The sequence below is a fragment of the Suncus etruscus genome, chromosome 7, assembly GCF_024139225.1.
Source record: "Suncus etruscus isolate mSunEtr1 chromosome 7, mSunEtr1.pri.cur, whole genome shotgun sequence".
NCBI lineage: Eukaryota > Metazoa > Chordata > Mammalia > Eulipotyphla > Soricidae > Suncus > Suncus etruscus.
The window spans coordinates 95,903,170-95,915,360 of NC_064854.1; the positions used below are offsets into that span (position 1 = coordinate 95,903,170).

Genomic DNA, 12,191 nt, shown 5'->3' on the forward strand with positions numbered 1-12,191 from the left:
AAGACCAAGGTCTGTGATACAAAAAAGTGCCTTGACATTCACTCCCTCCAAAAATATCTCAAAAGACCTAATTGGGAGGCCTATATTGCCTTTGTAAGTTTAATACCTTTATAATAATGCATCTTAAGATGTGTATTCCTAAATCTAAAGGTAGCCTCCTCCATCATTTGTTTTCTTCAATTCCCTTTTTTTAAAATCAGTTTTATTTATTTTTTCTATTTTATATATTTATACATACATGTTTTCTTTATCTTCACCAGTTTTGGTGCTGCTTGGTACAAAAACCAAGAAACTTCTTGCCTGGGATTAAAGCTCAGGTCAAAACCTGACCACAGAGACTGTGTAGCCTGTGATCCTTACCCAGAATAGCACCAGCAATACACTATGACACCATATATTTTTGTTTAGGCACAATAAAAAAGGGGAAACCATAGACACAGAAACAAGATCTTATCTTCTAGGGATAAGAACTCACACTTTTTATAACACAAGGTGCCTCCCATCCTGAACATGTGTCATGTGAATACAACTCAGTCTCCATGAGATTGGACAGTGTTAGTCCAACCCTGAACCCCAGATCCCAGACGTAGAATCAATACAGCCCCCTGCAACAACATCAGGAACCAAACTCCACTAGGAAATTTCTAACACCGCTCTGGCACCAACTTGTGCCAGTTCTGATATGACAACGAGGACAACAAGAAAATGACAACTTGATCTAAGATCAGGTTGTCCTATCACATCACCTAAGAGTAAGTGGAAATCAGAAGATGTATCATCCTTTGATCTGTGCAAAAACCAAGAGCACTAACTATAGAAAACTGACTCTGCCAACCATGACTGGGCAGAACTTACCTTGAGACCAATAAGAAAACCCCTACCCTAGGCTGTAGCCTAGGACTCTTGCAAAAATCAAGATATCTAATTACAGAGGCCCAACTTTGACAACAGAGACTGAGCAGAACTTTTGGAATCATAATATCCTAGGCTTCGGCTTAGGATCTGAGCAAAAACAAAGAACTATTATTACAGAAGACTGAACACAACAACAACGATGAAACAGAACTTCTAGAACCGTAAAGACTCTATCCTAGATCTTGTCCTATGACCTGTGCAAATATCAAGATCTCTAGCTACAGTGGCCTGATTTTTCCATCCACAACTGAGAGGAAAGTTTCCTGGCACCACAAAAAAGCCCTTAGTATGTGGTAATGAGCATGTATAGAGCCAGTAGTTGTTCCCATGATGGTATGCTTCAAGGGTGGAGAAACCCTGAATCTCTTAAGCCAAGGGAATTCCCTTTCTTCCCCAATACTTAGTGTGCCTATGCAAAAAAAAAAAAAAAAAAAAGGTGGGGGAGCACCAAACTCTGCCACACCAGCACTCCATCTTTTTTTGTTTTGTTTTTGTTTGTTCTTGTTATTATTTTCCTTCTATTTTTCTTCCACTTTTTTCTTTCTTTTTCACTCTTGTGGTTATTATTTGGTGATTTTTTTGTTGTTGTTGCTGGGTGCATTTTTTTTTCTTTCTTTCTTTCTTTTTTTTTTTGGTAGTTGCTACCAATATTTTTCTTTTCCTTTTTATCTCCAACAGAATCACATAACTTGAATCAATCAGTCTCATAAATTGAGGAGGGAAAAGGATGATACCAGGACCAGACAGTCATATGAACATGTAGTGGAAATAAAAAATGATCAGACTTGAACACCAAACCCAAAGTCAATGACAACATAATTGATACCCAATCTACAACAAGCTGTAAAGTGGAGACCAGTTACACTAGTATTCTGGGGGGTAAAGGAGCGAGATATGGGGTGCATGCTAGGAACGGGTGGAGGGAGGACAACATTGGTAGTGGGAATGCCCCTCATTCATTGTCACTATGTACCTTAAATATTACACTTTGGTCACAATAAAAATAAAATGTTTAACCCAATAAAATGTGGCATTTGGATGTGTAAAAATCTAGCCTGGATATATTAAGATAGTTAGTAACCAAAGAATATTGTTCTCCTTCTGATGATAACTGGTTCTAAGCAATAAATAATGTTTGTGGAGGACAGTTGAGGCTCAGTTCATGAAGGTCCATGACCTCTATATCTGTCTCTATGACTGTCTTGTTTCTTTTTCTTTTTCTTTTCTTTTTTCTTTCTTTTTTTTTTTGGATTTTGGGCCACACCCGGTGGTGCTCAGGGGTTACTCCTGGCTCTGTGCTCAGAAATCGCTCCTGGCAAGCAAGGGGGACCATATGGGATGCCGGGATTCGAACCAATGTTGGTCCTGGGGTGGCCGCTTGCAAGCCAAATGCCTTACCGATGTACTATCTCTCCAGCCCCTACCTTGTTTTCTTTTTTCTTTTTTTTCTTTTTTCTTTTTTTTTTGGTTTTTGGTTTTTGGGTCACACCCGGCAGTGCTCAGGGGTTACTCCTGGCTTCATGCTCAGAAATCGCTCCTGGCAGACACCGGGGACCATATGGAATGCTGGGATTTGAACCAATGACCTTCTGCATGAAAGGCAAACGCCTTACTTCCATGCTATCTCTCTGGCCTCCTGTCTTGTTTTCTTTTCTTTCTTTTTTTTTTTTTTGGGGGGGGGGGTCAGACCCGGCAGTGCTCAGGGGTTACTCCTGGCTGTCTGCTCAGAAATAGCTCCTGGCAGGCACGGGGAACCATATGGGACACCGGGATTCGAACCAACCACCTTTGGTCCTGGATCGGCTGCTTGCAAGGCAAACACCGCTGTGCTATCTCTCCGGGCCCTGTCTTGTTTTCTTAATCTTCACAGCACCCTTGCTTCAGGCCTGTTCGCTTGGGACTGGTCCCTAGCAGATAATCCCATGCACCATATGCACTCTGGGATCCATTTATCATTTTTTTCCTGACTATTTTCTTTTGTTTAAAAAGGAAATAGTCAGGAAAAAAAAAAAAAAAGCACAGCAGGTAAGGCAGGTGAGGCAATTGTCTTTACATGGTCCACCTGGGTTAGATTTCCAGCACTTCATATGGTCCCCCAAGCCTCATCATGAGTGATCCTTGAGCACAGTCTGAAGTAAGCCCTGAGTACTGCTGGGTGAAGCCTCAAATTAAAAAAAACAAAAAAACAAAAAAAAAAACTTACCAAAAACAAGGGGGATAGGGCCAGACAGATAGCATGGAGGTGGTGTGTTTGCCTTGCATACAGAAGAATGGTGGTTCAAATCCTGGCATCCCATATGGTCCCCCGAGCCTGCCAGGAGCGATTTCTGAGCCAAAAGCCAGGAGTACCCTTGAGCGCTGCTGGGTGTGACCCAAAAACCAAAAACCAAACCAAACCAAACAAAGCAAAAAAAACAAAAAAAAACCAACGGGAATAGTTAAAGAGGTTGAATATTCAAAAAGCATCACAAAAAGTCCGACATACATACACAACACCCACCCTACACAGCTCTTGAAGCTGGAAACTCTGGAATTGTTTCTGTGCAGTGCCTTGTTTCCACATCTGAACACTGACCAGGCCCTTTCACCTCTTTCTACACAGAAGCTTCTGCTTTTCTCCTGTCCAAGAACTTCTGGGTTCCTGACAAGGCAATTCTTACAGAGTCCTTCCAGTCAAGTTCCCCACCTGCTTCCCCACTCCCAACCTATTCTCCTCTGAGCAGTGTCTGCCCAAAGCACATGTTTCTCTTCTTTCCTCACAAGCCCTCAGTAAGGGCTCCAGTTGAAGGCCTGACACCCCAAGCATTCTTTTCTCTCTTGGAAGCTTGGCTTCTGCTTCCCAGTTAGCCTTGGCCTTTAGGCTTCCTGGGCTGGCTCTCCCTTCCTCTTATTTCTCAATATGCACAGTCAGTCCAGACACCATTCCTGACTACCTCTGTAAAAAGAAACCATTATGTTTTCAATTATATGAGTCATTTTCTACTCTTTTGGTACATGCCACACATCTTTGTAATCTTTCTATTAGGTTACTTTTTATCTGTCCCCACAGGACCACAAGCCTTGAGAGGGCAAGTGTGTCAAGGGTAAGTCTCCACTATACTCAAAGAGCAACTCCTCTCTGTTGACTTTACATGCCAGGCATTGTACTAAGTATTTGGTATATATCATCTTATTCAGTCTTTACCTACTAGGCATTCATTTTTCTCATTTTATATGATGATATCAAGGCTCAGAAAGTTTAATTAATAAGCCTATGGTCACACAGTAGGGAAGCAGAATAGCCAGTACTTTAATCTGGTATATGTGACTCCCAAATCCACGTTTTCTACTTTTGGTGTGCTCATTCTTATTTTGTTTGACTCTTTCTTTTCTGGCACACAATATAGTGGGTATTGTGCACTGCCTGAGCCAATGCAATGATTATTGCCCAGTGATGTGTTTGCAAAAAAAGGGGCTGAGTCTTACTTTGAAGGACCTTACCATGTAAGCTGCAGAAGCCAGCTCATAAATGATGGCCTGGGCTCCAAGTTCTGTCACATTAATCAGCCCTGAAATGACATACATGTACACTCAATGCACACATTTCAAAACGTGAGTTTAGTAAAACATTTCCCTTATGGAACTAGGACACATTGTAATTTCAAAGAAGCCAAAGTTGCTGTCAGTAGTGCTACCACCCATTGATAGAATTTACCATCTTTGGGGCCGGGAAGGTGGCTCTAGAGGTAAGGTGTCTGTCTTGCAAGTGCTAGAGTAGGACGGACCAGACCATGGTTCGATCCCCCGGCGTCCCATATGGTCCCCCCAAGCCAGGGGCGATTTCTGAGCGCATAGCTCAGGAGTAACCCCTGAGCGTCAAACGGGTGTGGCCCAAAAACCAAAAAAAAAAAAAAAAAAAAAAAAAGAGTAAAAAGAATTTACCATCTTTGCTGGAACTGTAGACAAGCCAGTCCCAAGGAGATGCTAAGAACTCAAGCAGCAAAATGTAATTAGGTCATTCTATAAGCCTCTACTTTACCTAAATACAAAACACTAGGCTTTAAGTAAAAAAGAATAAGGGTTCTCAATGTGCAGGTCATTTTTCAAGGAGATGTGGGTAAAAACATGGAAATTAAAAAAAAAGAAGGCAATGGAAGCTCCTATGAAACTAAGGAAACAAAGACATCTTAAAATGTTCATAGACACAGAAATGAGCATAAATTATTGTCCCAGTCTATATTCTTTTTCTCTTACTTCACTAGCAATAGAACTAAGTGAATACCTTTAACAGCTATTATAATTTTGATATAAATATGTACTTTATTTACATAAAAGCCAAACTGGTCAATCTGTTTGTAAATGTCTCAAAAACTTGACATGACATCTGGCAGAAATCAGCTGAAGCAGAGCATGAACCAAGAGTCTGCATTTTCATTTTCCTATTTTATGACTTAATTTTTTTTTTTTTTGCTTGTTCTGGTTGGCTTTATTTATTTATTTTTTTTAGCAGGGGAGGGAGTTCTGATGTATCATCAGGACTTACACTCTACACTCAAGGATCATTCCTGATAAGACTTGTGGAACTGTATGGGCTTACCAATGATCAAACCAGTGCCCTACCCATTGAACTATCACTCCAGCCCCATACTACTCCATGACTTTGACAAACATGAAAGTATCCTCCCTTTCTGAATCCACAAAATGAAAGACTGGAGGTAGATCTAAAGCCCCACCTTACTTAAAGTGCTCTGAAGGCTTAAACTATTATTGAAAACTTTTATGAGAACCAACTAAGATACTGTAATTGCCGGCATATAAGACGACCCCTTAATTTTGCAGTTAAAACATAGGTTTAGGCCTATATTCGCTTTATCAGACAGAACGTTCCTGTGCTGCAACTGTATGTACCACAGTGAGCCAATCACAACAAGCAAAGGTCCAAAGGTTACACTATAATATACTTCCTCTCGGACTCTGGCCAATCTGAGCAGGCTTTTGACAGTGTAGATTCGGGTCCAGAACATTGTTTAATTTGCATGCATATTGGCTGAGTTAGAGGAGGTCTGAGCAGCCTTGCAGTGATTGGTGCAGGATGGAGTTGGAAAATTCTTTTTGTGGTAATATTCAGACAATTTTCGTTTAGCAGCATATTGAAACATTTTTTCGGAATATATTCAGCGTATAAGACGACCCCAATTTTCGGTTGACTTTTTTTGTTTCAAAAGTCGTCTTATACGCCGGAAAATACGGTAAATAGGGAGACCTTTAATTTCTGGGAAAGCTCTGATTAACCATGATTTATACACTGTTGCTACTTTTCCACTGAACTGGTGACAAACCTGCAAGTAAGGTTCCGATCTCAAAGGTCCACCACTCAATGCACACCATGAACATACTGGGAATTGCTAGCTGGATGAAGGAGCCCCATTCCTGGAAACAGTCTTTAGACCAACCTGGAGAATAGGAAGAAACCAAGCATTTCTTTTCAGTTGTTTCAATAGTCAGCTCTTTTTCACATGCCCTCCCTCACCAGATGGCCAGAAAGTGGGAATACAGTTGTATCCACTAGGATGCACTTAACTGTAAGTTAATCATTAAAGGCTTACATAACTGGCTGTGCAATTCAAGTCCAAGAGTAGGGGTTCAGTAGTATAGTGTAAAGAAACTGTGGACTCGTGAATGACAATGAGAAATTTTCAAGAAAGGGGCCAATGGAAGTTGAACAGGTAACTACAATGCTCACAGTAGTAATTTTCTTGAGAGATGTTTATTCTCATCTTTGACCTCTTCCCCAATGTTACTGCTCAGTACAAGTCAACACTGGATTTAGCTAAAGTTATTCATCAAAAAGAAAGAAAAGGGCATCAAAACTAGAAAAAAAAAACCCTGAAGATTTCACAACAAAATGACTAGATATAATAAATGAGGTCAACAAAGGTTCAGTGGACAAAGTGATAGAATGAGACAGAAAACAAGTCAGAGACTACTGGGGCTGGGAGAAGGGATAAATAGGAAGATATTGCCCCATTGGTATAGTTCTTAGTAGGAGTAAAGAAAATGTTTTGGAAGTAGTTGGTGGTGAAGATTGCACAACACTGAATGTACGTAACACAACTGCACACTCAAAATGGTTAAGTTGGCAAACCTTGTGTTATATACACTAATTTTATGAATACTTGGAAAGAGATTAGATATTTAGATTATGTTGTATTAATTTTTGAGATAGTTCAACGACGATTTGCTTGAGTGATCAAGTTTTGTTTGTTTTAAATAGAGTCCACTCTAACTGACTGCTTGTGAATCAATCTCTCTGCCATTACCCTGCAATCTTCAGACCCGTCTGCTGACGGGGCTAGAGGTGCCATGTTGTGCCATGCTGAAGGAGGTCTCACCAGACATGTGGACTCTGGACATTATATTTTAGTTAAAACAACAAAGTTGTATTGATTTTTTGGAGATAGTTCAAAAACTATTTACTTGAGTGATGAAGTTTTGTTTGTTTAAATGGAGTCCACTGATAGTAGTGATCTGGCCCAGCAGCACTCCAGATAACCGGGGTGACTCCCAACAAAACAATGTATTACAAGAATCAAATCCCGGGCCTCACACATTCTAAGCACCTGCTCTACCAATTGCACTATCTCCAGTCCTCAAACTTTACTTAACAATGGGGTGTTTTGCAAGGAGGGAAAATAATTTTGTTATTTGCATTTTCTTCATTATCTTATAACTAGGAACTGCAAGCAGTTTTTTCCAAACACATTGCCTTCCTGGACATTAAAAAAACAAACAAACAAGGAGGGGGCATAAAAAAAAAACATAGACACCTCATATTGACCTGTAACATATATTTTAGTACTTTAAGTATTTCCTATAATGTTAAAATTTCCAAAAAAGATAAATAAAAGAACTCTGGGAGAAGTACTAAAATTAGAATGATATCTTCTGAAAGCCAGCATAAATCTAACTTATCCTCATTCATACCTCCCCAGGTGTTGATGTAAATTCTTTTCCACCGAATGTACAGGAAAAGAAGAGCACACAAGAAGAACTGGGAAGTAGTGTTTGCCCAGGCAGATCCTCTGAAGGAGAAAAAGTAATCATTACCTTTGTATGGATTCCTTCCAAACAGGAATAAACCAGACCATCTCTGCCAATCCTTTGCTGTGTGCAAGAATCAATTACTAAATTTCTCTGAATAATTTAACCCCTTTGTCCAATCTTGTTTTAACCAAGATTGACTTGTGGAAAAATTAATTCTTACAAGGCCTTGTCCTTGCCTTAAGGAACCCATCAAATCAAGTTTTAAGCACAATAAGTTCAAAATGACCAAACAAACAGCTACTGCGTTTATACAATGATGATCTAGGTCATAATATATTTATTTGTCTGGATTATAATAAGTGTTTTTATTTACAAAATAACTTTAGAACATCTTCAATAGATGGCATTAAATCATCACAAATGCAAAGGCTCCACCTGCTGGTCAGAAAATCAGGAAATTTGTTTTCCAGTTTTCTAGTTCACTCTCTTACCAAGCCTCACATTTTATCTCTCATTTATCAATTCCTATATTTTCTTCTCTTATCCACCTATCCCCAAACCATTCTTCAAATATCTGCTCAGCAATCTGTTTCTGAGATTCTCCATCACAGGAAAGCCTGGTTGTGCTGCTTGGTACTTAGGTGGATCACAGTCTCCTCCTGATCAAATCTACCTACACTATTAACCCTGACAAAGCCTCATTCAGTTCTCTGGCTAAACAAATGCCACACATGTTTATTATTATTGCTGTGGTTATTGATTACTCTTATGTTCCAATTCATGACTATTCTGGAGTTCATTGCTTTTACTTTTTTTTATTGTTACTAAAAATAGAATTCTCATCACTAATCAGTATCTATATTACCATGTATAAACAGCCCCCATAGAAATAAAACTTTGGGGGCCAAAGAGTTTGTGGGGTAGGGCACTTGGCGTGCGCGCAGCTGAGCTGGGTTCAATCCTCAGTATCCCATATTTTCCCCAAGCACTGAGAGGAATGATCTCTGAGCTCAGAATCAGGAATAACCCCTGAGCACTGCAAGGTGAGCCGCCCCCCCCCCAATTTAAAAAAGAAACAAAAATTTCATAAAAATCATTCCATACCATCTTTTATTTCCTATTTGATTGCATTTTATTCAACACATATTTCTCCTTGTGGGGGGATTCCATATAGTGCTCAGAGGTCCTGGAGGCCATTCTTTATATTGGTGCAAGGGCCCAAGGATGTGGTGATACCCAGTCTTGAGATTCTGTTATAGTGCTATCCTGGTGAGGGATGTACCTAACCCAAGGGGCTACTAGGGATGTACTAGTTTTCTGGGACCTATATTTCACTTTCTAAATGATCCATTAAACCATTTTCTTTTGCAATGGAAGATATTGCTCTAAAGCACCTACAAAACGCTAGGTTTTTATAGAACTGCTGACAAGGACCCCGCCATAGAAGGTGGACTCAAGACCAGCGTGCCGGAGAGCGGTCAAGTTCCTAATGGACCAACAGATGGCGCCAAAGAGCCGAGCTTGTCTGACTCTCAATTCTCAAACTTCATAAAGATGGACTCTGACTCCTTTTTGTATAGTTTAGCGACTTTAGAATATCTATCCCTATAGGTAATCTGCCTCCCCTTGCTTTTGCTCAGGTCACCATTCTCAATCCTCACAGGTTGACTTCTTCAGGCTAAGTCCACTTCAACATGAGGATGTTAGGTCATACGTGCGTTCTTCCAAGACTCTGGTCCCAATCTCCCCAGGCTCACTCCACCACAGTTTTCTTCCAACTCGTCTTCCCTGCTAGACTGTTCCTGTAACTCCATCGCTCGTATAGAGCCAATGCTAGAAAGACTAGTATTTGCTGAGTGAAGGGGCAAATCATTACTCACAACACTCCAAGGTCCAGAACATAGAGCAGCAGGATGTTCATGCCCAGATTGATGATATTTGCTGCAATTCCAGTAATAACTTGAGGCATGATGATGCCCTAAAACCTCCCGAAAAAATAGAAACACACAAGTACGTTTTTCAAAAGCAAATTGTAGAGCAGTGGTGAGAACTAATATAGACAGAAATGAATATAAGAATATAATAAGTGATAGATAAGGAAGAAATAGGCAAAAAAAAAAAACCATCTATTTTTCTAGGTTTCTGCTCCTGCATGATCCAGAGCTCCTAGAACTTTTCTTGAGTGACAAGAACACCCAGAGCATTATGTATGTATTCAATGTTTGTGTTTGATTCTGTCCCAGACACAAAAATCCTTGGGATATTCTGGGTGAAAACGGGCTTTTGTTATAATGATAGGCTCTTGGATAGGCTCTTGATAGGGATTGGTCACTGGAAACACTAAGCTATGATGTAAAGTTTGGAACTTTCTGCCATTTACCAACACCTCCATTCTCCAGAAAGCAAGAGGCTGTAAGCAGTTAAGACCTGATCATGTCTACACGAGTACACTTCTACCAAATCCCAAAAGGGAGGATTCTGAGCTCATCCAGAGTAATGAACACATGTAGGATTCTGGTAGAAGGGAGCCTTGGAAGGGCAGGGAAGCCCTGTATCCCTTCCCACATACTGTCCTCTACATCTCTTACACTGGGATGGTCATTAAAAAGCTTGACCATAAACTTTTATAGTAAACTCGTAAAACCGTTAAGTTAATGGGTTTCATGAGTTCTTCCAGCTGCTCTCACAAATTCATCAAATCCAAGGAGCAGGTAGTGGGAAATTTGAAGTCCATCAGTCAAAAGCAAAGTTGTCAAACTAGACTTGTGATTGGCATACTGAATAGGGGTCTGGGAGCAGTTCTTAGGGGACTAAGTCCTGAAGTTGTAGGATGTGATGTCATCTCCAGCATTAGAATTCGGTTAAATTAACAAGCACTGTGTTGCTGAAATGATTGGCATGGAAAGAAAAAGGCAATGTGTGTGCAAGAAAAAGAAAAACAGCAGAAAGATGAGTTTTTCTAAAGAAGTGGTTACATTCACAGTTAAGACAATACTACAGTAGGCTGGGACTGGGGTCTATAGTGTGTGTGTGTGTGTGTGTGTGTGTGTGTGTGTGTGTGTGTAGTGAGAAAACAGAAAAAATGAAATATATTCAAGAACAAATAGGACCTGAATGGGGGCCATGAAGAATTATTTGAGGGACACTTGAGCCATGGTCCTTTCCTTTCTCACAGGAGCTGTGATAAGAGTTCACTTAGTTATCTCAGACAAGACTTGTAGAGACTGTTGACCCTCTTTATTTTATTAAACTGTTCCTTTCTTTTGTATCTGTGGCCCACTCCACACTAGTGCACACACAACCCCTAGATGAATCTAAAGACAGGTGTGTTTTGTTTCTGCACTTATACAGTTGACCTCAGTTAAAGCAGACCAGAACAATATGGAGGCCAACAGACTGCTCACAAGTTGGGGGGGGGGGTAGAAAGTGAGCCCAAGGCTTGCCACTACCCCCAGCCTTCTCCTTCCTTGCCCTTCTCCTATGAACTTCATGCTCTCCTGGTGCCCTCCTCTAAAATGAAGGCACCAATCAGAGTGAGGCCCAATACTAGGGACATTATAGCCAATCCACAGACAAGCAAGAACTTGATGGGGTATGGCTACAGAGAGGAAAAACAAAGCCATCTAGAGTGTAACAGATTGACCTCGCATCATCATCATCATCATCATCATCATCATCATCATCATCATCATCATCATTACAATAATCAGAATCCTAATTATCTCTCTTTAACAGGCAAAACACACCCTTTAGCCCATTTTCCTCTCCCAGACAAAGAGCTCCTGGGGAGTTGTAGAGGAAAATGTGGATTGCTTTTATGAAAAATTCCTGAAAAATAGGCAGTGTAAATTTTCAGTATTATGAAAGAAAAATATTAAAAGAAATCTGTACCTGACTTTGTAAATATCTAGTTTGCAGCTGGAATAGAAATGCAGCCTAGAAAATGAAATAAAAAAAATGTTAATACAAAACTGATTCCAACCATTACCTTCAAGTTCCAACTTTCATAAGAGAATTCCTCTTGCTATGTGACCTTAGATTGGAGAACTGCACAAAATGCCTGAAGAAAAAGGTCTCTTCCCTTCATCAGGCTTTGTATTTAACTTAAGACGTTAGACATCAAAATGGCACAAGCTCAGAAATTAGGAAGAGATGATCAATTAGGAGTGGCAAGCACTCTGATAAATGAAGGAGGGAGTGGAGCATGCACACAAAACATTTATGACCTGCTTTATGTATCAGAATGTGAGATT

At 40.2% G+C, this 12,191-nt stretch overlaps 1 protein-coding gene across 1 annotated transcript in view; it reads right to left on the minus strand.

Moving 5' to 3' along the window:
* LOC126014365 (multidrug and toxin extrusion protein 2-like) overlaps window positions 1-12,191 on the minus strand; it is a 51,904-nt gene that overhangs the window by 18,997 nt on the left and 20,716 nt on the right. Inside the window, exons 6-10 of the mRNA XM_049777660.1 lie at window positions 11,830-11,874; window positions 9,819-9,916; window positions 7,879-7,976; window positions 6,234-6,347; window positions 4,396-4,463 (exon numbers count right to left, since the gene is read on the minus strand). Of these exons, the coding sequence (XP_049633617.1) occupies window positions 4,396-4,463; window positions 6,234-6,347; window positions 7,879-7,976; window positions 9,819-9,916; window positions 11,830-11,874 (423 nt within the window). The remainder of the gene's footprint in view (window positions 1-4,395; window positions 4,464-6,233; window positions 6,348-7,878; window positions 7,977-9,818; window positions 9,917-11,829; window positions 11,875-12,191) is intronic.